The sequence below is a fragment of the Eriocheir sinensis genome, chromosome 60 (genome assembly GCF_024679095.1).
Source record: "Eriocheir sinensis breed Jianghai 21 chromosome 60, ASM2467909v1, whole genome shotgun sequence".
NCBI lineage: Eukaryota > Metazoa > Arthropoda > Malacostraca > Decapoda > Varunidae > Eriocheir > Eriocheir sinensis.
In genome coordinates this window covers 9541700-9564968 of record NC_066568.1, presented here as the reverse complement: position 1 = coordinate 9564968, position 23269 = coordinate 9541700, and the positions used below count along the sequence as shown (strand labels likewise).

At 49.2% G+C, this 23269-nt stretch overlaps 3 protein-coding genes across 3 annotated transcripts in view; 1 reads left to right on the top strand and 2 right to left on the bottom strand.

Annotated features, from left to right (window-relative positions):
- Positions 1 to 16533, bottom strand: part of LOC126985893 (L-asparaginase-like) — an 18136-nt gene extending 1603 nt beyond the window's left edge. Inside the window, exons 1-12 of the mRNA XM_050841413.1 lie at positions 16382 to 16533; positions 14879 to 14999; positions 7874 to 7991; positions 6877 to 6991; positions 6033 to 6158; positions 5131 to 5341; positions 4438 to 4643; positions 3860 to 4066; positions 2968 to 3207; positions 1383 to 1556; positions 722 to 895; positions 55 to 232 (exon numbers count right to left, since the gene is read on the bottom strand). Coding sequence (XP_050697370.1) covers positions 55 to 232; positions 722 to 895; positions 1383 to 1556; positions 2968 to 3207; positions 3860 to 4066; positions 4438 to 4643; positions 5131 to 5341; positions 6033 to 6158; positions 6877 to 6991; positions 7874 to 7991; positions 14879 to 14999; positions 16382 to 16471 — 1960 coding nt within the window. The 5' untranslated portion in view covers positions 16472 to 16533. The remainder of the gene's footprint in view (positions 1 to 54; positions 233 to 721; positions 896 to 1382; positions 1557 to 2967; positions 3208 to 3859; positions 4067 to 4437; positions 4644 to 5130; positions 5342 to 6032; positions 6159 to 6876; positions 6992 to 7873; positions 7992 to 14878; positions 15000 to 16381) is intronic.
- Positions 12852 to 14861, top strand: LOC126985894 (uncharacterized). Its single transcript, XM_050841414.1, has one exon. The coding sequence runs from the start codon at positions 12895 to 12897 to the stop codon at positions 14395 to 14397; it is 1503 nt and encodes a 500-aa protein (XP_050697371.1). The 5' UTR covers positions 12852 to 12894; the 3' UTR covers positions 14398 to 14861.
- A 3705-nt stretch (positions 16534 to 20238) lies between the features above and the next one.
- On the bottom strand, positions 20239 to 22838 carry LOC126985626 (proline-rich protein 2-like). Its single transcript, XM_050840780.1, has 4 exons — positions 22803 to 22838; positions 21138 to 21238; positions 20518 to 21063; positions 20239 to 20443 (listed from the first exon to the last, which is right to left on the bottom strand). Exons 1-4 carry the CDS (start codon positions 22836 to 22838, stop codon positions 20239 to 20241), a joined length of 888 nt encoding a protein of 295 aa, XP_050696737.1.
- Between the last annotated feature and the right edge of the window lie 431 nt (positions 22839 to 23269).

Genomic DNA, 23269 nt, shown 5'->3' with positions numbered 1-23269 from the left:
CCCTAAACTTAACCATACCTACTACTACTATTACTACTACCACCACCATCTCACCATTGTTAACTCTCTGTTCCTGCGTCTTCGTGTGTTGCTCCAGAAGGTCAGTGATGTTGAGGTGGTCGTTGATCTGCGCACACATCAAGGGGGTGAGTTCCGTCCTGTCCGGCTCATCCGTGGGCACGCTAGCAGACAGGAGCACCTTCACGCACTCCTCAGACCCAACCGTACATGCCTGAAGAAGGGGAGGACGGTGAGAGAGAGAGAGAGAGAGAGAGAGAGAGAGAGAGAGAGAGAGAGAGAGAGAGAGGCCTACACATACACATTTCAGATTCCATGATACATCCTTGATAGAGAGAGAGAGAAAGAGAAGGAGAGAGGAAGAGAAAGAGAGGGAGATGGAAGGAGAGAATAAATATTGAATAGTAGCTAATATGCGATAGAGAGGGAGTGAGAGAGGGAAAGAGAGAGACTGAAAGAGAAGGAGAAGGAGTGAGAGAGAGACAGGGAGGAGATGGAGGGAGGGAGAGAGAGAGAGAGAGAGAGACAGACAGAGAGGGAGAATTATACACACACACACACACACACACACGCCGACATGACCTAACCAATATATAATCTACTTGTAACAATACCATACACTCCTATATATACATACCAAAACACCATACACCCCTAGAACTACACTATACCCCCCCCTAGTCAGCACTCAGCATACACTCACAGCATGCAGCGCGGACCGGCCACACGGGTCCTGCAAGCTGAGGTCCGCCCCCGCCAGCTGGTAGGACAGGAGGCGACGGGGGTTGTCAGCGGCGGCGGCAGTGACGAGCGCTTCGCCCAGCCTCAACGGAGCTTCAATGAGGTGGGCGCCGGTCTTGATCAGGAGAGAGATGACCTGAGGGAAGGGAGAGGAGGAGGGTGAGGAGATTGAGGAAGCAGGAGAAAAGGAGGGGGAAAGGAAAAGGAAGATAAGGGGAAAGATGACATGGCGGAGGGAAGTGAGGAGAGAGGAGAGGAAATAACAGGAGGGGAGGCAAAGGACGAAGATAATAAGAGGAGAAAAAAAGATGCCAAGAGAAAGAGGAGAAGGAAAGGAGGGAGATAGAAAGAAGGATGACCTGAGAGAGAGAGAGGTAAAGAAAGATGGAAAACAGTTGAAAAGGATAAAGAAAATAACCAGAGGAAAAAATGTAAAAAAAAGAAAAGAAAAAGTTGAAACGCGGACGAGGACAGCTGGAGAGGAGGAAGCTGACCACCCCTGACCCCACAACCCCTGTCTAATACCTGGTGGTGGTCACTCTCTATCCCTGTCTAATACGTTGGTGGTCACTCTCTACCCCTGTCTAATACATGTTGGTGGTCACTCTACCCCTGTCTAATACCTGGTGGTGGTCGTTCTCTATGGCCAGTGACAGTGGTGTGCGGGCCATCTTGTCTCTGATGTGCACACTGGCGCCGTGCTGGAGCAGCCACGTGGCAGCCTCCGTCAGCCCCTCGTTGGCAGCCATGTGAAGACCTGTCCAACCTGACGAATCCTGCATGTTGATCTCCACGCCCTGAATGAGGAGGAGAAGAAGGAGGAGGAGGTAGGAGAAGGAGGGGGTAGGAGATCAAGGAGGGGATAGGAGATCAAGGAGGAGGAGGAGGGGATAGGAAAAGGAGGAGGAGGGGGTAGGAGGAGGAGGAGTCGGGGGTAGGAGGAGGAGTTGGAGGGGTAGGAGAAGGAGGAGGAGGGGGTAGGAGAAGGATGAGGAGGTGGAGAGGGGGTACGAGAAGGAGGAGGGGGGAGAAGGAGGAGGGGGTAGGAGGAGGAGTTGGAGGGGTAGGAGAAGGAGGAGGAGGGGGTAGGAGGAGGAGGAGTCGGGGGTAGGAGAAGGAGGAGTCGGGGGTAGGAGAAGGAGGAGGAGGAGGAGAAGGAGGAGGAGAAGGAGGAGGAGGGGGTAGGAGGAGGAGGAGAAGGGGGTAGGAGGAGGAGTTGGAGGGGGTAGGAGAAGGAGGAGGAGGAGGGAATAGGAGAAGGAGGAAGAAGAGGAGGAGGAGGAGGAGAAAAGAGCTCATTAAGATAATATATAGTATAACTTATTTTCTTATTTCACTATTTGTTTTGCTAATTACGTAAATATAATTAATTAAGGCTTTAAATTGCGCTATATAAGAGACATACAAGGCAATGGATTAGCCTCATGCAATAATAATAATAATAATAATAATAATAATAATAATAATAATAATAATAATAATAATAATAATAATAATAAAATAATGGCTGAAGCGACAATCAAAACAACAACAAGAACAACAACAAAAGATAAACACAAACAAACAAACAAATAAATAAATAAATAAATCATAAAAACAATAATAATAATAACAGCCATTATATAGAAGCCAAAGGAACACACATGATTGGCTGAGGCAGTGTGTGGGGGGCGTGACGTCACAATCCGCTCCGCTGTTCTGATTGGTGGAAAAATTTGCCCTGGAAGTGAAAGCCAATTGTCGGGGTGGAATTTTAAGATGAAGCGATGCAGCTCACGCCTTGCTCCCAGTGGTGGATAATTGCTAATGATAATAATAATAATAATAATAGCAATAACTGTAGTAGTGATATATGTATTTTTTGTATATATTAAGGGTTGTAAGCGAGGGTTTATATAATGCATGCTGGGTAAGAGAGAGAGAGAGATAGAGAGAGAGAGAGAGAGAGAGAGAGAGAGAGAGAGAGAGAGAGAGAGAGAGAGAGAGAGAGAGAGAGAGAGAGAGAGAGAGAGAGAGAGAGAGAGAGAGAGAGAGAGAGAGAGAGAGAGAGAGGATAACCTTACCGATATTGACAGCTTGTAACGAGGGAATGGAATTTAAGTTACTCACAAGATTCGCTCCAGAAAATAACGAAAAAATATACCAATAAAACACACACACACACACACACACACACACACACACACACACACACACCAAAACACTCACATTCTGGTAAATCTCCTCCAGTCTGGTCAAATCCACATTCACCACAGCGGCAAAGAAGATCGCGGGTAACAGCAAGTCCTTCACGTGGTCAACATCGTCGGCGGAGGTCAACTGAAGCGCTCGGGATATTGAAGCAACCACGTCAAGTTCCCTCACGCCCCCTCCCTCCTCGCCCGCTCCTAGACCTTCCTCCTGTTGGGCAAGGCAGGTCATTTCCCCGCGGAGGTTCTTGGCCATCATCTGCATAAGGGAAAGGAAGGGATATCATAGCTGCGAGTTGCCTCAGTGCACATCTCAGTTTCAGTCATGCATAAGGGAAGGGAAGGGAAGGGATATCATAGGTGCGAGTTGCCTCAGTGCTCATCTCTGTTACATTAGCCACTTGAGTCTGGTCAGGAGAGGAGGGAGAGAGAGGAGAGGGAAGGATGGAGATAGGAATGGAAGAAAGAGGGAGAAGGAGAGAGAAGGGAAAGGGAAGAGAAGGAGGGAAAAAGGAGAATGAGAGGAGGAAAAGAGTGGAGAAAGGAAGGCGAGAGGAGAAAAGGAATAAGAGGAAGAAGGAGGATGGAGAGAGGAAAAAAGGAGGGAGGAAGGAAACAGAGGGAGAGAGGAAGAAATGAAAGGGAAAAAGAGAGGAAAAAGAAGGAGAGAGAGAGAGAGAGAGAGAGAGAGAGAGAGAGAGAGAGAGAGAGAGAGAGAGAGAGAGAGAGAGAGAGAGAGAGAGAGAGAGAGAGAGAGAGAGAGAGAGAGAGAGAGAGAGAGAGAGAGAGAAAGCGAGACAGACAGAAAGGAAAGGAAACAACCAGAATTAACCAAAAAAATCTATTAACCAACTAACATACCACCAAACCTCCCATCAACCAACCACCCACAACCAAACAACCAGACTTACCCTCCTCTTCGTAACCAAATCCCACGAGGTCTTCGCCAACACGTAACTCAGCTTGGTCAGGGCAGCCTCGGGGGTCATGTCCATGCCCGCCAGCACCCCAGAGTCGACCAGCGCCTGACCCGTCTCGTAGATCGCGTCCACAGCCCCATGCATGCACTGGGTGATGTTGACGATGATGACCCCGCGTTCTGTGGCCTTGCGGAGCTCCTGAAGGGGTGGGAGAAGGAGGGTACAGCTGGTGGAGGATGGGTAGATAATATGGAGATGTTGTTGATGGGTAGATTAGAGGTAGAGGTGGTGATTGGTGGGTAGAGAGTATTTAATTGTTGTTGATGAGTAGATTAGAGGTAGGTAGCATTGAAACGTGTAATATCGTAGATGTATTAAGGTAATGTTACTCTCTCTCTCTCTCTCTCTCTCTCTCTCTCTCTCTCTCTCTCCTCCCCATCCTCTTTCCCCTTTTCTCGCTCTCTCTCCATTCCTTTCCCTCCTTCTCCTCCCTTCCTCTTCTTTCTCTGTGTATCCTTCAATTCTTCCTCCTCACTCCCTCCTTCTCCTCTCCTCCTCCCGTCCCTCACCTCCATAATGTCCTTCCTGTTCGATGGCATGTTCCCCGCGCCGTAGGTCTGGATCACCACGCCGGCCATGGGGGGCTGTAGAAAGGCGCGCACCGTTTCCGCCGAGATTGACGGGAAAATGCGCAAGAGACCAACGTTGCGGTTGAGCCGGTCAAAGACTTTAAATTTCTCAAGGGACGTCGGCCGGTAGACTGAGCGGTAGTCGACTGGAAGAGGATAAAGAGGTAGTATTAGTGTTAGTGGTAGTAGTAGTAGTAGTAGTAGTAGTAGTAGTAGTAGTAGTAGTAGCAGAGAGAAGAAAGAGAGAACAGAGAAGGAGAGAGAGAGAGAGAGAGAGAGAGAGAGAGAGAGAGAGAGAGAGAGAGAGAGAGAGAGAGAGAGAGAGAGAGAGAGAGAGATAAAGGAGAAGAAGGAAGGAGAATAAAGGATAGGGAGAAAGAGGAAGGGAAGAAGAGAGAAAGGAGGAGGAGGAGAAGACAGAGGAGGAGAAAATATAGTAGTAGCAGTAGTAGTAGTAGTAGTAGTAGTAGTAGTTGTAGTTGTAGTAGTAGTAGTAGTTGTAGTAGTAGTAGTAGAAGTAGACATATTAGGAGAGCCTTAGACCTACAAATACCCTTAGCACATCTATATATGACCTCTGAAGCTATGTAATACCCGTGCAATACCATCTCTCCCCCCCCCGTGTCCACCCACCGTGTATGGCGATGCCCGCCGTGGCCAGGGGAGACATGTTGGGTGAGTCGAAGGCCTGCAGGCTACCCGTGGACACCTTGGTGGTTCTGTTGCCTCGGTAAAGCTTGTTGTTGAAGAAGACGGCCACCTCGGGGATGCTGTAGCTGCCAGCCATGATGAGCGAGCTGATGAAGTTGTCTCGACCGTCGCTGCGCGTCTCAAACAATGGGATCTGAGGGAGAGAGAGAGAGAGAGGGAGATGATGTTGACAAAAGGGAAACAAGAAGAATAGAAAGAAAAAAAGATATAATGTAAGCCTCGAACAATGAAATCAAGCAGGAAGGAGAGAGAAGGATTGACATTGATGTGAGAATACGAGAATACAGAAGAATAGACACTGAAGGAAAGAAGGAAGGAGAGGAAGGCCGTGACTTTAAGAAAACGCATGAAGTTGTCCCAGGCGTCACTGTAAGCAGAAGGGAGAGAAAGGGAAGGATATACAGGAAAGAAAAGGAAGCAGATTATTAAGACCAAATCACAACAGATAATGACAACAGGTTAATAATTAGAAAAGAAGCAATACAGGTGTGGGTATGAGCTGACCTGTGACCCAGCAGAAGGGAGAGAGAGAGAGAGGGGAGGATATACACGAAAGAAAACAAGATTAATAAAGGAAGCAGATTATCAGGACCAAATCACAACAGGTAATGACAACAGGTCACTAATTAGAAAAGAAGCAATACAGGTGTGGGTATAAGCTGACCTGTGACCCAGCAGAAGGGAGAGAGAGAGAGAGGGGAGGATATACACGAAAGAAAACAAGATTAATAAAGAAAGCATATTATAAGGACCAAAGCACAACAGGTAATGACAACAGGTTACTAAGTAGAAAAGAAGCAATACAGGTGTGGGTATAAGCTGACCTGTGACCCAGTAATGACGACAGGCTTCCCCAGGTTCTCCAGCATGAAAGACAGAGCGGCGGCCGTGTAGGAGAGCGTGTCCGTGCCGTGTAGCACCACAAACCCATCAAACAGCTCGTACACTTCCTGAATGGGGGGAGAGAGTGATGGGTGAATGGGGAGATAGATAGATAGATAGTAAGATAACCAAAAATCACATCCTTTCTCCTCTTCCCAAATTATCTTCCTCCTCGTCCTCTTGTTCTTCTTCTTCCTCCTCCTCCTTTTCCTCTTCCTCCTCTTCTTTCTAGTGCGATCAAATCCTCACTCTTCCTCCTCCTCCTCCTCCTCTACTTCTTTTTCTTCTTCCTCCTCCTTTTCCTCCTCCTCGTCTTCTTTCTAGTGCGATCAAATCCTCACTCTTCCTCCTCCTCCTCCTCCTTTTCCTCTTCCTCCTCTTCTTTCTAGTGCGATCAAATCCTCACTCTTCCTCCTCCTCCTCTACTTCTTTTTCTTCTTCCTCCTCCTTTTCCTCCTCCTCGTCTTCTTTCTAGTGCTACCAAATCCTCACTCTTCCTCCTCCTCCTCTACTTCTTTTTCTTCCTCCTCCTCCTCCTCCTTTTCCTCTTCCTCTTCTTCTTTCTAGTGCTATCAAACCCTCGCTCTTCCTCCTCCTCCTCCTCCGTATACAACCTTCCTAGCTTTTCCTCCTCCTCCTCCTCCTACCACTACTACTACTACCATTACTACTACTACCGTTACTACTACTACTACTACTACTACAACCCTTATCCTTATAAGTTATTACTCGTACTACAACCTTCCCTCCCTTCCTCCTCTTCCTCTTCCTCCTCCTCCTCCTCACCCTGATGTCCTTGGCCACTCTGATCCAGTCGTCCATAGTCATGTTGGACGAGTCGAGAAGCGGGTCGTACTCGTAGACCCAATATACGACCCTGCGGCGCTCACCCTGGCACTCGCTGGGGGGAGAAGGGGGGAAAGGGAGGTTAGAAGAGATGGGGAGGAAAGAGGAGAGAGGAAAATATTAAAGGAGAGGGAGAAGGGGGGGAAGCATGAAGGTGTTAAGGGAGGAAGAGATGGGGAGGAAAGAGGAGGAAGGAGAGAAAAAGATTAAGGGAGAGGGAGATTTACATAGATTTACATAAAAAGACACCACACCCACCCCCATATGGTCCAGACTGGTCTGTCCTTTAAACAAAAAGTGAGTTTTTTTACAAGAGAAGAAAAAACGTTGCATTTTTACTCTAGTTGATATTAAGTTGAAGGAGGTTAACATAGGGAGGAAGAGAGATGAGGAGGAAAGAGGAGAGAGAGGAGGAGGGAGAGGAAAGGATGAAAGGAGAGGGTGAAGAGGGGGAGGGAGGTTAGTATAGGGAGGAAGAACATTAGAACATAGGGAAACTGCAAGAGGGCGGGTGGCCTACACAGGGCAGCTCCAGAATCCCTCCCGCTATTCACGATGGGTGAGGTGTAGTTTCAGGGAGTATACAGGTAGAGGCTTGATCCTCGTTAACCTTCGGTACGGTCGTACGCTCCAGTACCCTGTCTCCTTACTGGAGGAAAGAGGAGAGAGTGGAGGAAGGAGTGAAAAAGATTAAAGGAGAGGGAGAAGAAGGGGAAAGAGGAGAGAGAAGAAAAGGGAAAAGGGGAACGAAGGAAGGGAGAGAAAAGAGGGAAGAAGGTAGGGAGGAGAAGGAGGAGGAGGAAAGAGGAGGAAGAGGAGAAGGGAAAGAGAAAGAAAGAAAGAAAGAAAAAGGAAGGAAAGAAAACATAGACTATTACAAACATACATACTACTACTAACTACTACTACAACTACTACTACTGCTATAATTACTCACGGCAGAACGAGAGGTTGGGTGAAGTTGTTAGCAAATCTCTTAACCGCATAGTCCTCATCGTGCATATGTGGATATCTCCTTATGTTGGTCTCCATCGCATGAGGTATTGGAACAAGACCTGAAGAAGAAGAGGGGGATGAGGAGAAGGAGGAGGAGGAGGAGGCGTTGGGTGTAAGGAAGAGAGAGAGAGAGAGAGAGAGAGAGAGAGAGAGAGAGAGAATGCATGTTGTGGAATGAGTGTACAGTGCCTTAATTAATACTCTGCCCCTGGTCTGTATCGATCCACCGAGCAAAATGTCTGCGGAGCGCGAATTAACTTGGACTTCCTTGCTATTAACGCTGGGAAGGTCACGGCCGGACTGACCATGGCCGGGGCGGATTAAAAAAAGAGGATGAAAGTTCAAGGTTGTAACTCGCCCGCCCCGCGCATGACCTCACAATGCCGTATATTGTTACCCAGTGGCCGGGGGCAGAAGGTAGAAGCCAGCTGATCCCTGGGCGTTGTTGTTCGTGTAGCTGCAAGCCGTCCTGTATGTGTAAGGTCGGTATTATAAAGCACTTTCGCTTCCTACATCAGCTATTTCTAAAGGTTAAAGAGGGGGTCAGTCGGGTTCTAATGAGTGCTCCTTCAGGTTCACGGTACAGAGGAAGGATCAAACTACCACCAGGGTCATAAAACTACTGGAAATGCCCACAACTCCTACGAAAGCCTTGTCAAATAGGTGTTCTTGAGCGACGAAATGTCTGATAACACGACCCTAAAGTGTTTTATCGAGGAAGACGACGAGGAGGAGGGACAGAGGGAGAGGTGTGGGTCATGCATGGCGAGGGGCATACAGCTAACCCTACGATGCAACTGAAGCAGCTCTGTGCCGCGGCCTCACAGACAATCGCTCATCGCGGCCTTATGATACAAGACACGAAGAGCTAAAATGTATCGAGTGATCCGCCCTTCTTCCCTCGGGTCTCGCTCACACTCCCCGGCCGCCCACGTCACTCAAGACACCCACAGATTGTATTATTTCCTCTCATTGTATACCTGCTCCCGGGGCGTTGTGGTGTAGCTCCGTATATGTGTAAGTGTTCTGTAGAGGAAAAGGACAAGGAGGAGGGACAGGGCGAGGTGTGGGTCGAAGTAAGAACGGATAGCGTGTCCCGTTGAAGCATCTCAGGGAGTCATGTGCCGCGGCGCCTCCCCACCTCACGGCCTTATTACGCGGGACAGTAGGAGCTAATATGCGTCGTGTGCTTCGCCTTCCCTCAGCTCACACCCGCTGCCTCGTCGCCTTCCTCAATCACTCATTCACGGCCTTATTACGCGGGACAGTAGGAGCTAATATGCGTCGTGTGTTTCGCCTTCTCTCAGCTCACACCCGCTGCCTCGTCGCCTTCCTCAATCACTCATTCACGGCCTTATTACGCGGGACAGTAGGAGCTAATATGCGTCGTGTGTTTCGCCTTCCTTCCCTCAGCTCACACTCGCTGCCCCGCCGGCGACGTCATTCCCGATGCCTTCCAAGCACCCACAGATAATATAATTCCTCTCCTTGTATCGCTGATCTCTGGGCGTTGTTGAGTAGCTCCGAGCCTTCCTGCATGTGTAAGCAAGTGTTCTGCGGAGGAAGAGGATAAGGAGGAAGGGCAGAGGGCGAGATATGGGTCCTAGGAAAGGCAGATATAGGGAGCAACGGGCCAGTCGTAACGAGGCAACTCTGGCCACGTGCGAGCCGACTCCCCGCTCTCTCAATCATTCATTCACGGCCTTAGGACAGGACACATTAAGAGCGAAAATACGTTGCATACTCTATTTTGCCTTCCATTCCTTCCTCCCTGCTTTCTGTCTTCCGTGATAAGGAAAGGAAAGGAAGGGAAGGAAAGAGAAAGGCAGGGAAACGAAGGGAAGGGATGGAAAGGGAAAAAGAAAGGAAGGGAAAGGAAGGGAAGGAAAAAATAAGGCAGGGAAGGGAAGGGGAGAGAGAGAGAGAGAGAGAGAGAGAGAGAGAGAGAGAGAGAGAGAGAGAGGAATTAGTAGCATAGAGAGATAGATAGATTGGTAGATATATAGTGTGGAGAGAAGAAAAGAAGGAAGAAAAAGGAAGAAAGAAAAGGAGGAGGAAAAGAAGAAAGAAAAGGAAGAGATTCGTGTTTGTATGGGAGAGGTGGAGGGGGGGTAAGGGAAGGGCGTGTAGGGGGGTTACGTAAGGTGTAGGGGGTAAAGGGAGGGGGTGTAGGGGGTAAGGGGAGGGTGTGTGTGTGGAAAGAGGTGAGGGTGTTCGGGTTTTGAGTCTAGTTTTCCTACAAGACCAAGTCCCTCACGTCATTGTCTCTGGAATTCTACCCAGAATCAGCGCTTACGCCGGCTTCAACAAAAAGCGAGCAACATCAATACTAGTCTGAAGGAAATTTTTGGAACGATGGACTACATCTGAATGAGGTTGGATCAAACGGCGGGCGAGGACAGGGCAAAAGCGCCCTTGATCAACCAACCCGTAGCGTCAGTGCGACAATGTCATTCCTGGGGTACGAAAGCTTACAAAGTCGAAAGCACAAGAAAGGAGGAGGAGTAGTTTGCAAAATAGACAAACAGGACGCAGAGAAATACGATTCTGTCTATGTGGAAATAACCGCAAATAACAAGAAACTAACACTTGCAACCGTATACAGGCCTCCGAAACAACAGGCAGCCGATGACACTGCCTCTACGAAGAGATTCAAGCAATTATAATTGGGGACTTTAATTGCCCTAACATTGACTGGGGACTGATGACTGGAGATCAAGAGGGTAACAGGCTTTAGAAATGGTGGAGGATTCGTTCCTCACTCAAGTTGTAACTCAACCAACAAGAGAAAACAATCTGCTGGATCTGTTGGTGAGAAACTTAATGGGTGAGATCACCACTTAATCCGTTTTAATATCAACATATGTCACAATCTCGTAGATAATCCATCAGTGATACCAGATTACAAAAAGGAAATTTCAACAGCCCGTCGACCTGGGACCAACTTGGCATCACCGACAATACAATCGACAACGCGTGGAACGTCTTCAAAGATAAGCTGTTGCAAGTAGAAGGCTACAGTGCCTACGAAATCCAGGCGAGTAAATGGGGCCGTAGATCCACCGTGGATGACCAGAGAAATAAAAGGGCAGTAAACCTAATTATAATTTGATGAAAGACACAGTACCACAACAGCCTCAGAGCTTGTCGCAGCCTTATTCGGAGTAGCAAACGCAACTATGAAAAGCAAATAGCGCGAAATCAAAACTAACTCCAAGAAATTCTTCACGTACATAAGATCGAAAAAGAAAGTAAAATCAATATTGGTCCCCTGACAGACGAGACTGGATCTGTAACTCAGGACAGTAAACAGATGAGATCACGCCGCTGGAAATTGACTCAATATGCGACCAAGAAGTAAAAAAGTACTTGGACAAACTCGACACGAACAAGTCAACGGGACCCGACAGTTTGTCAAACAACAAATACTTCAACCACTCACTACCATATTCAACCGGTCAGTTCAACTAAACAAGGTCCCGGAAGACTGGAAGATGGCGAACGTAACACCGATTTTCAAAAAAGGAGACAAAAGCGTTGCATTAAACTACAGGCCCATAAGTTTGACATCAGTGGCAGGAAAAATACTCGAAAAGATTATTAGAGATAAACTTGTTAAGTTTCTAGAAAACAATAATGTAATCTCCGACACCCAGCATGGCTTCAGAAACAAGCGCTCCTGCCTAACGAATTTATTAGACTTCTTCCAAGGTATATATAAGAACTGGGATGCCCACATCCCCAGTGATGTTATATACCTGGACTTTCAGAAAGCCTTCGACAAGGTACCGCACGAGCGACTCCTAAGAAACTGCACTCGGCGGGCATCGGAGCCAATCTGATCGCGTGGATAATAGATTGGCTCACCGACGAAAACAACGAGTACTACTCAACGGACAGCCTTCCGATTGGCTACCAGTCACTAGTGGAGTGCCTCAAGGGTCAGTGCTGGGACCCATCCTCTTTATCATATATATCAATGACCTAGAATCAGGACTGAAATCCACAATATCGAAATTTGCAGATGACACCAAGGTGGGTGGAGATGCCCTCACAAAGACCGACTGCGAAATCATTCAGAAAGACCTCAATCACATTATCGAATGGTCGGAAAAATGGCAAATGTCTTTTAATGTTGACAAATGCAAAGTCATGCACATTGGGTCCCAAAATAGTAACCACACATACATCATGAATGGGAGACCTCTGCAAGCGATGCAGGAGGAAAAGGATCTTGGAGTCACTATCAGCAGTGACCTGAAACACGCGAATCACTGTAAAAAAGCATACAACAAGGCCAACATTATGGTGTAAAACACCAGACGTGATGCTATCCTTGTATAATTCCATGGTAAGACCGCACCTCGAGTATGCAGTGCAGTTCTGGTCTCCCAATTACAGAAAGGACATTGCTTTACTGGAAAGGATTCAACGACGCGCCACAAAGATGATTCCAACCTTAAGGGCTCAACCGTACGAGGAACGACTCAAGCGACTCAATCTCTTTACATTGGAGAAAAGACGCCTACGAGGGGATATGATTCAAGTCTTCAAGTATCTAAAAAAGTTCAATAACGTCGATTACTCCAAATTCTTTGAACTGCAAACCAACTCAAGAACTAGAAATAACGGTTTACCCATTCAGTCGAGTCGATGTAACACAGACATTGGAAGGAGTTTCTTTTCAAACCGAGTCATCCGCCACTGGAACAATCTTCCCTCAGAAGTAGTAAATGCGAATACCATCAACTCCTTCAAATATAGAATCGACCGTCATTTCGCTGCGTCAGGAGTAAACTGAATAACGAGGGGCTTCCATCTGCTCCTCAATATCGAGGTGCTTTCATCTGCTCACCAAGCCCCAAGTGGCGGTCGAGCAGATTAAATCTTCCATGTTTCCATGTTTCCATGTTTCCTCCTTATATTGGAATCCTCTCCTTCCTTCCTCCTCCTCCGAGTCTCATGAGGCATTTTCATTCTCTTTTTCCTCTCATTTTCTTTGTCATTATCATTTTATCATTAGTATTTCCCGTGACTTGGTGGCCATCACGGCCAGACCCTCCCCAGACGCGGCGAGACATGGCGTGCGGGGCGCCGCGCGGCCGCCCAGAGCTTCCAGGGGCGCGCCGGGATACGGCCGGCGGTGTGCCGCGCGGGCGGCGGGTACTGGGGATGGCCACGAAACACCTGACCTGGCGGGCAGCGGTGCTGACGGCGGTGACGACGGCGGCGGCGTGTGTGTGCCTGTGGGGCGGCGCGGGACGGGAAGATGCCAATGAGCAGGGACTGGGCGGCTGGCCGGCGTGGGCGCCGCCGGCATCGTGTGAGTGCCGCGCAATGTTCACCGTGGGGGCGTGCGGCCTGGAGGCCGTGGCGGCAAGGCGGCCGGGCGACGCGGTGTGGGCGGCGGCGGTTTCGGGGGTGGCGACGGCGCGGGCGGGCCAAGAGGTGTCCCTCATGCCCCGCCTGGCCACGCTGGCGCGGTATCTGCCGAGGCTGTTCCGTGTGCGGGTTGTCGCGGACGGCGGCGTGCACGGTGACGCCCTGGCCAACCGCGCGGGGCACGCCTGGTTGCTGCGGCCGTGCGCCGTGCACCTGTACACGGCCCAGGACGTGGCCACGTGCGCACGCCTGCACCTGGCGGCCACGGGTGCGCCGCTGCGCCTGGCCTTCGTCGGGGACTCCCGCGTGCGCAACACGCTGCAGGCGGCGGTGCGCGCCTCGAGCGGCGCCGTGCAGTTCTCCGTGCCGGGCGTGGGCCTAGACGCCGCTGTGTCCTTCCTGGACAGCATGGCCCACCACGATCAACCGTTGCGCGCCCACGGCCTGGAGCTGCGCCTGCACTGGGCCACCTTCCTGCACCGCCCACGCCAGCCCGAGGACCAGTCCTTGCAGGGGGCGCGGGACCTGCTGGAGGCGTGGGCGGCGGGCCGCGCGGGGCCGCGGGAGGGGGACGGTCCTCCGCCGCACGTGGTGTACGTGAGCAGCGGACTGTGGGACACCAGCATGGCGGGCGGCGGCGCGGAGGCCGTGGAGGGCTTCGTGCACACTCTGGGCGTGGTGGCGCCGCTGTTGCAGGCGCTGGCACGCCGTGCACGCGTGCTGTGGCACGTGCACGGCCCCATCAAACCTTGGCTGGCCACGCGCGGGGCACCCAACGCGGAGCTGGACATGATCAACCGTGCGGCGTGGGCGCGGCTGGGCGGCGGCGACGTGTGGCTTTGGGATTCCCGCACCGTGCTGGGCCTGCGCCAGCACGAAGAGTGCCGCGCCCTGCACGCCGCCGGCCTGCACGCCCTGGCGCCGCGCTCCTGGGGCTGCACCAACTTCCAGCACGCGGGCCGCGACGTGGAGCACGCTGCCGCCAACATGATCTGGAACCTGGCCTGCAACGCCAGGATGGACCGCCCCGCCCACCTCTGCTGCGCCGCAGACCCGCCGCCGCCGCCCGCCGAGGACGTGTGAACGACGGCAATGAGGAACGAGCGGCTGCACGGCGTGAACGAAAGAGCGGTACACGAGTGGGCGAGTGTCTGAGGCAAAACCTGAACGAGTGATGCAGCATGTCAGTCCCTTGGCTCAGGAACGATAATTACCTCAATATGCCATCATTAAATCGCCGTGAACACTTATGTAACTCTCTACGGGTACAAATGTGTCAAATATCAAACAATAAGCCGCCAACAATTAGTTTCCTTAAACACAGCCACTGGTCTGGGTGAAAACATTTATTATGATCATAAAGCCATCAACTCTCTATACTGGACTTAGGCAGGTCACGTAGCTCATAATATATCACGCGTTGAACCGATAGATAGATAGACAGATACACAGATAAATAGATAGATAGTAAATAGATAGATAAAGATAGACAGATAGACACATAGTATACAGGTAGATAAAAAGCAGCTAGGAAATGATAGACAGACATAATGAGTGTACTCACGTCCTCTCTCATTCCTCATCATTCCTATGGTCCCGCCCGTGTAGAGGACGAGGACCCTGGACTCGTGGCTCCACTCAGGGTCCACCAGACTGTCCAGGGACGCGCGGTGGCCATACAGGACCTGAAGCAAACACACATTTGACAAGGCTTTCATAGGAGTTGTGGGCATTTCCAGGGGTAGTTTTTTGACCCTGGATTGTTTGACCCTTCTTCTGTACAACGAACCTATAAAAATACCTACTCATTTAACGTGGCGCGGTGAACTCTACGCTACCAGTTAGTCACATTTAAAATACTCAAGATATGTAGGTTTTTCAGTAAGATTTCCACCGACTTTCCATTGCCAGCAAGATCTACAGTGTGTTACGGGTGGGTCGTAAGCTGGGCAGTGACGCGGTAAAGCTCTACGGTCCCGGCCTGCCACGTTTAAATTACTCAGCGGCTCCCGAGATGGACACATGAACACCCAAGATTAAGTCCCTCCCAGAACAGGTTTATACTAAGTTAAAACCATTTCATTGATACTAGTTAGAACCACACCCATAACACCACCACCAGTTAGGATCACACCCATGCAAACACCAGCATCACCATCTAAGTTAAGACCATATCAATACCACTAGAACAAGACCCCATTCATAACACCACCACCACCCCAAAAAACACATCAACACCACTATTTAAGACCTCATTCATAACACCTTCACCACCACCAAACAGTTACGAACACACTACCATTGCCACCGCCACCCCAGCTACCAGTTAAAACCACATTCGTAACACTACCACAACTACCAAGAAGTTAGCGCACACACTACACCACCATCACTACCAAATAGAATCTCACCAACACCAACGAACCACATCAATACCACTAGTTAGAAAGACACCCACACCACCACCACCACCACACACAGCATCCCTTTCCCAAGCTACGACAAATAAGTAGATAAATAAATAAATGAAGAAATATATTGATGAAATAAATGTATATATATAGATAGAGATAATTAAAATCGCTACTTGTCCCTCCAAATGTTCCCCTTCGCCCGTGATCACAGCGAGCTCACACCACCTCCAGATACCATCCTGAAGGAGAGTAATAATAATAATAATGATAATAACTAATAAGAAAATATAATAGCAGAAGTAAGTAATAAATGAAAGTAACAGGAAAATGATTTATGAAGATGGGGAGGAGGAGGAACAGAAGGAGAAAGATGAAATAAAGAGGAAGAAAAATATTAAAATGAAAATTACAAAATAAGAGGAGGAGGAGGATAAATGCAAGAACAGAGGAGAGAGAGAAGAAAAAAGAAAGAGGGAGAAAGAGGAAAGGGAGGAGAGGAATGAAGGAGGGAGGAAGGAAATGGAGGAGAGAGAGAGGAGGAAGAGAGAAAGAAGGGAGAGAAGAAAGGGAGAAAAGGGAAGGAGGGAGAGAGGATAAAGAAGGAGAAGGAAATAAAACTGATAACACACACACACACACACACACACACTCACCTTAGGCACTGTCGCGGGGTCCACCACAGGCACGTCGTAGCTGGCACTGATCTCGTCCAGCTCCGAGGTGGTTGACATGGTGCGGATCATGGTGGTGGTGGTGGTGGTGGTGGAAGGAGTATTTGGTGAGGTTGTTTTGTGTTATTCTTTATTTTCTCTTTCTTTCTTTCTTTCTCTTCGTTTGGTATATTTTTTTCTTTATTTTATTTATCGTTTGTTATTGAGATTCTTCCTCGTTCTTTTATTTCTTCTTCTTTCTTTCGTGTTTTTCTTATAATTCTTCTTGTTTCTTCTTCTTTCTTTCCTGTTCTTGTTCTTCTTCTTCCTCTTCTTAACTTGTCTTACGTGTCTTTATACATAACGCTCTCGCTCTTTTCGTTTCAAGGTCAACATCACAAATGTATGTATGGATATGGGAAAGGGGGGGTGGGGGTGGAGGAAGAGGAAGAGGAGGAAGAGGATGAACAGATGAGATTGGCAGGTCAAGATCACAAATGTATGTATGGATATGGGAGAGGGGGGGTGGAAGAGGAGGAAGAGGAAGAGGAGGAAGAGGATGAACAGATGTATGTATGGATATGGGAGAGGGGGGATGGAGGAGGAGGAAGAGGAAGAACAGATGAGATTGGCAGTTCAAGATCACAAATGTATGTATGTATGGATATGGGAGAGGGGGGTGGAGGAGGAGGAAGAGGAAGAGGAGGAACAGAAGAGACCACCAGGAGAAGAATGACCTAACCTAAGAAGCGATACAAGCTCAAAGAAGATAAGGAGGAAGGAGAGAGGGGTGAGAAAGAGGTGTGAGAGGGATGTGCAGGGGGTGTCAGCAAGGGACCCACGTTGCTCAGGGTCAGCTGTTTCTTGCTCGTCTGGGGAGGGAAGAAAAATGAGGACGCGGTTAGATTTTTTTTATAGTCTAATTTTTTTGGTGACTGGTTTAAACATGGCGTATATTATTTAGTGGTTTATCTCTCTCTCTCTCTCTCTCTCTCTCTCTCTCTCTCTCTCTCTCTCTCTCTCTCTCTCTCTCTCTCTCTCTCTCTCTCTCTCTCTCTCTCTCTCTCTCTCTCTCTCTCTCTCTCTCTCTCTCTTAGAAGGTCATATTGCACAATTTAATGTATGCCACATGTGTCTCTCTCTCTCTCTCTCTCTCTCTCTCTCTCTCTCTCTCTCTCTCTCTCTCTCTCTCTCTCTCTCTGTATGTATGTATGTATGATACGTCACGTGTGTGTGTGTGTGTGTGTGTGTGTGTGTGTGTGTGTGTGTGTGTGTGTGTGTGTGTGTGTGTGTGTGTGTGTGTGTGTGTGTAAACATTGGCATTCATACAGAGACGTGTATGGCCTAGTAAGGGAAAGGAAGGGAAGGGAGGGAAGGAGGGAAGGAGGGAAGGAAGATAAAGGAAGGAGGAAGAGGAGGAGGAAGAGGAGGAGGAAGAAGGGGAGGGAAGGGAAGGAAGGAAGGGAGGGGAAGGGAGGGGAAGGGAAGGGAAGGGAGGGGAAGGGAGAAGATATACTAGGAAGAAGAATGAAGAGGAGGAGGAGGAGGAGGAGGAGGAGGCGGAAGAAGGGGAGGGAGGGTACTCAGTGAAGAAAGAAAAAACACAAGATAAGGAGGAGGAGGCGGAGGAGGAGGAGGAGGAGGCGGAGGAGGAGGGTTGCTGAAAATATAATACTCCATTGCATGCTGTCTCATGACGGGGGGAGAGAGAGAGAGACTGCAATCCCCCTCTCTCTCTTCTTCTTCTACTACTACTACTACTACTACTACTACTACTACTACTACTACTACTACTACTACTACTACTACTACTTCTATTTAGGTCAATATTGAAGTAATTTTAGAGATAAGTGAGTCATTAGAGAGAGAAAGAGGAAAAGGAGAAATTAAATCACAAAATATATATACTACACACACACACACACACACACACACACACACACGTGACAAGTTATAAATATATGGCTTTAGCTACATTTCTTCCGTACCAACACACACACACACACACACACACACACAGCAAGAGTACGTGTGAGAGAAATGTATAAACATATAATTTTACTTACGAGAGATAAACACATAATTTTACTTACGAGAGAATTTGTATTATCTCTCTCTCTCTCTCATCTTTTAATTGCTCTCTCACTTAATTTGTACCATTTTGATCTCTAAGGAATTTTCAGTCTAAGTTGTCTCTGTGAGAGACAATCCTTGGAGGAGGCCAAGGGGACGCCCACGGAGTTCGTGGCTTGAGCAAGTCGATAGATCCTGCCGGAAGGTTCTCAGGATGGGAAAGGGGCCTGCATGGAGACTCGCCCGGCGGGACCCCCGGAATTGGCATGTAAGTACCTGGGTGTATGGATGAGTCCGAGCGGATGTGGAAGGTCAAAGAATGAGAAGATTAGTCTAGTGAATCAATGGGTGGGCCGTCTGGGAAGTGTGGCGAGAATGAGCGCATGTAAGTATGATGTGCTGAGAGAGGTGTGGAAGAGTGTAGCAGTGCCGAGTGTGATGTATGGGATGGAGGCGATGACATGGAGTGAGTCTGAAATGGATAAACTGGAAGTAGGACAAAATAAGCTTGGTAGGACAGCTCTCAATGCACCAAGGTATGCGGCGGTGGAAGCATTGAGGGGTGATATGGGGTGGAGTACCTTTAGGGAAAGACATAGGAAGGCTACCCTTAGATACATAGTTAGACTGGAACGAATGGATGATGCAAGACTGGGACGGAAGGTTTACTTGTGGAGTGTGCATGAGAGCAAATGGATTAAGAACTGCATGAGAATGGTTGGTGACAGTGGTATGCGAGTCAGGTGGGTGAGTAGAAAAGAAGGGAGGCGATTGTTTGAATGGAAAGTGACTGACAGGAACAGTGAGGGTCTAGAATGGAATGTGAGAAAGTGGAAGAGAGAGATAGATAGTACAGTGAAAGGTGACGGTCTGAGGAGGTGGAAACATGCGATGGAGCGAAAGAGTACTTTGGAGTGGTACAGGGAAAAGGAAGCCCCGCAGTGTGTCAGCTGGTATGATGGAAGCCTGGGTGGTGATCTTCTCTTCCAAGCTCGAGCGCAGTGTATGAATGTGAATGCAAGAAATTACAGGTGGTCTGAGTCCCGCAGCAAAGTGTGTCAGATGTGTGACAGGGGTGTGGATGAAACTGCCGCGCATGTGATACTGGTGTGTGGGAGATACCGGAGAGAAAGGACGGGGATGATGAAGGTGGCAATGAGTGAGATGGGCTGGGATGTGAATGGGAAGATTGCAAGAACAGAGAGAATTATAGACGCCATGAAGAGTTTTCTGGAAAAGATGTGGTTTGCAAGAAATAGGGAATGAGAAGATTGTAATGGATACTGCTTGTCTTTTCTTTATTTTTACAGGTTGTGCCGATATTAAGGCCTGACTCTGCCTATGGAGTATGCATCTCATGTGTGGGGGGGCTCCACTCACACAGCTCTCCTCCTACTGATAGTCTTCTACCTCTCAAATTCAGCCGCCATGTTGCCTCTCTTTCTATCTTCTATCGATATTTTCATGCTGACTGCTCTTCTGAACTTGCTAACTGCATGCCTCCCCCCCTCCCGCGGCCCCGCTGTACACGACTTTCTACTGATGTTCATCCCTATACTGTCCAAACCCCTTATGCAAGAGTCAACCAGCATCTTCACTCTTTCATCCCTCACGCTGGTAAACTCTGGAACAATCTTCCTTCATCTGTATTTCCTCCTGCCTACGACTTGAACTCTTTCAGGAGGAAGGTATCAGGACACCTCTCCTCCCGAAACGGGGCTCTCTTTTTGGACACTCCTTTGGCCTGCCTGGGTGGAGGCAAGATGAGGGGCCAACAAAGGTGTGCCCTAACCCGGGGAGGACAGGTGCCCTGGGCCCTGGGGAGGACAGGTGCTCCGGGCCCTGGGGAGGACAGATGCTCTGGGCCCTGGGGAGGACAGGTGCCCTGGGTCCTGGGGAGGACAGGTGCCCTGGGCCCTGGGGAGGACAGGTGCCCTGGGCCCTGGGGAGGACAGGTGCTCCGGGCCCTGGGGAGGACAGATGCTCTGGGCCCTGGGGAGGACAGGTGCCCTGGGTCCTGGGGAGGACAGGTGCCCTGGGCCCTGGGGAGGACAGGTGCCCTGGGCCCTGGGGAGGACAGGTGCTCTGGGCCCTGGGGAGGACAGGTGCTCTGGGCCCAGGGGAGGACAGGTGCCCTGGGCCCTGGGGAGGACAGGTGCCCTGGGTCCTGGGGAGGACAGGTGCCCTGGGTCCTGGGGAGGACAGGTGCCCTGGGTCCTGGGGAGGACAGGTGCCCTGGGTCCTGGGGAGGACAGGTGCCCTGGGTCCTGGGAGGACAGGTGCCCTGGGTCCTGGGGAGGACAGGTGCCCTGGGTCCTGGGGAGGACAGGTGCCCTGGGCCCAGGGAGGACAGGTGCCCTGGGCCCAGGGAGGACAGGTGCCCTGGGCCCTGGGAGGACAGGTGCCCTGGGTCCTGGGGAGGACAGGTGCCCTGGGTCCTGGGGAGGACAGGTGCCCTGGGTCCTGGGAGGACAGGTGCCCTGGGCCCTGGGGAGGACAGGTGCCCTGGGTCCTGGGGAGGACAGGTGCCCTGGGTCCTGGGGAGGACAGGTGCCCTGGGCCCTGGGGAGGACAGGTGCCCTGGGTCCTGGGGAGGACAGGTGCCCTGGGTCCTGGGGAGGACAGGTGCCCTGGGTCCTGGGGAGGACAGGTGCCCTGGGCCCTGGGGAGGACAGGTGCCCTGGGCCCTGGGGAGGACAGGTGCTCTGGGCCCTGGGGAGGACAGGTGCTCTGGGCCCAGGGGAGGACAGGTGCCCTGGACCCTGGGGAGGACAGGTGCTCTGGGCCCTGGGGAGGACAGGTGCCCTGGGTGAGGTGACTGGAGGGACACGTGAGGTACGCGACTCAGGCCAAAGAGGGCTTGCCAGTTTGCCACTTGCCAAAAGCAGAAGAAAAACAGAAAATCTCAAGGTTAAATCAGTACAAAAATTGTACTTGAAGCCAATCCTGCCAGGCAGGCAGCCATTTATCGACCAGCCCCAAAGGAAGGGTGAACGGCTGAGTGGCCAGCACGCTGTCCGACTCGACTCGTATCCTCGTGGCCTTGGGAAACAGGTGTTGCAAGACGGGAAATTAGTGCCTGAGAAGATATGCTTATCAACCTTGATCCTGTAACAGACACGTACGCTAGGAAAGGATGAATAAAAAGGGCATATGTTATATCAAGGCGAAAGAGAGGTCACCGCGAGGTCACGTGTAGCTATGGTGTGATAATAATAATAATAATAATAATAATAATAATAATAATAATAATAATAATAATAATAATAATAATAATAATAATAATAATAATCGGTTTATTCAGGAAATTGCAGCCGTTAAGCTGAAAATGTACATATTAATATATATATATATATATATATATATATATATATATATATATATATATATATATATATATATATATATATATATATATATATATATATATATATATATATAACCTGTGTGTGTGTGTGTGTGTGTGTGTGTGTGTGTGTGTGTGTTCCGAGTTTTCTGTTCTTGTTATCTAATATAACGTAACCGTTTCCTGTGTATGTGAATGTGTGTGTGTGTGTGTGTGTGTGTGTGTGTGTGTGTGTGTGTTGGCGGGCATGTGTGTTAGATCAGCTGACTGAGCGCGCGCGCGCGTGTGTGTGTGTGTGTGTGTGTGTGTGTGTGTGGGTGTGTGTGTGTGTATGTTGGCGGGCATGTGTGTTAGATCAGCTGACTGAGAGAGAGAGAGAGAGAGAGAGCTCGTGTGTGTGTGTGTGTGTGAGAGAGAGAGAGAGAGAGAGAGAGCTGTCTTGTGACAATTAATATATTTTTAGTTACCTGTTGAGAATACTTATAAATATACCCATCGACTCTCTCTCTCTCTCTCGGGGGTGATGAAAGGCCAAGAAGAAGAAGAAGAAAGAAAATTAAGCAAAATAATAATAAGAAGAAGAATAATTAAGAACAAAAACAAGAACACACACACACACACACACACACGTACACACAAACAACCGATATTACATCATAAAACGAAACAAAACACACACAGCCTCCATATCTCTTCAACAAACACAGAAAAACACCAACAAATCATAATTCTTTCCTTAAACTTCTAAAACACAAAACTCGGCCATATAGACAAACCTTTGCCACGGAGAGGAAACCAAACCTAACCTCCTCCTTTGAACTCTCGAGACACACTGACTGAGAAATTATTGACGTACATTTAAACATAGCGGCGAGTGACGTCATCGGAATTCCCTTGCTTTGATTGGCTGAGACTCACCACGACCTACTTTCCGTGATTCTGATTGGCTAAGGGCTAAGGTGATTCATCTCCTGGTGTTTTTATGGGAGTCTGGGCGTCTAGTACTAGCTTCTGATTGGCTGAGGCGTGGGAGTACTGCATCTAGTCCTGTGTTTTGATTGGCTGAGGCTTGGGAGGATGGGATTTCAAGGAGAGGTTCTGATTGGCTGTTGGGTGATGATGCAAAGCAATGCGAGGCTGTGGTTGGTGGAGATGGAGGTGTGGTGTGCCCCTCCTCCTCCTCCTCCTCTTAGTTAAAAATATCAAGTAATTGTGCAAGAATGAGAGAAATACATATTAAAGCAAGTGTGATACTGAGAGAGAGAGAGAGAGAGAGAGAGAGAGAGAGAGAGAGAGAGAGAGAGATCCTTGTAAATATAACTATCAATGTTTTTTTTAGATGAAAACATATGATTATATCCAGTTTGTTTTTAAGTGTGTGTGTGTGTGTGTGTGTGTGTGTGTGTGTGTGTGTGTGTTAATCTCTTTATCTCTCTCTCTCTAATCTGAATATTTGTACATCTTTTTCTAAT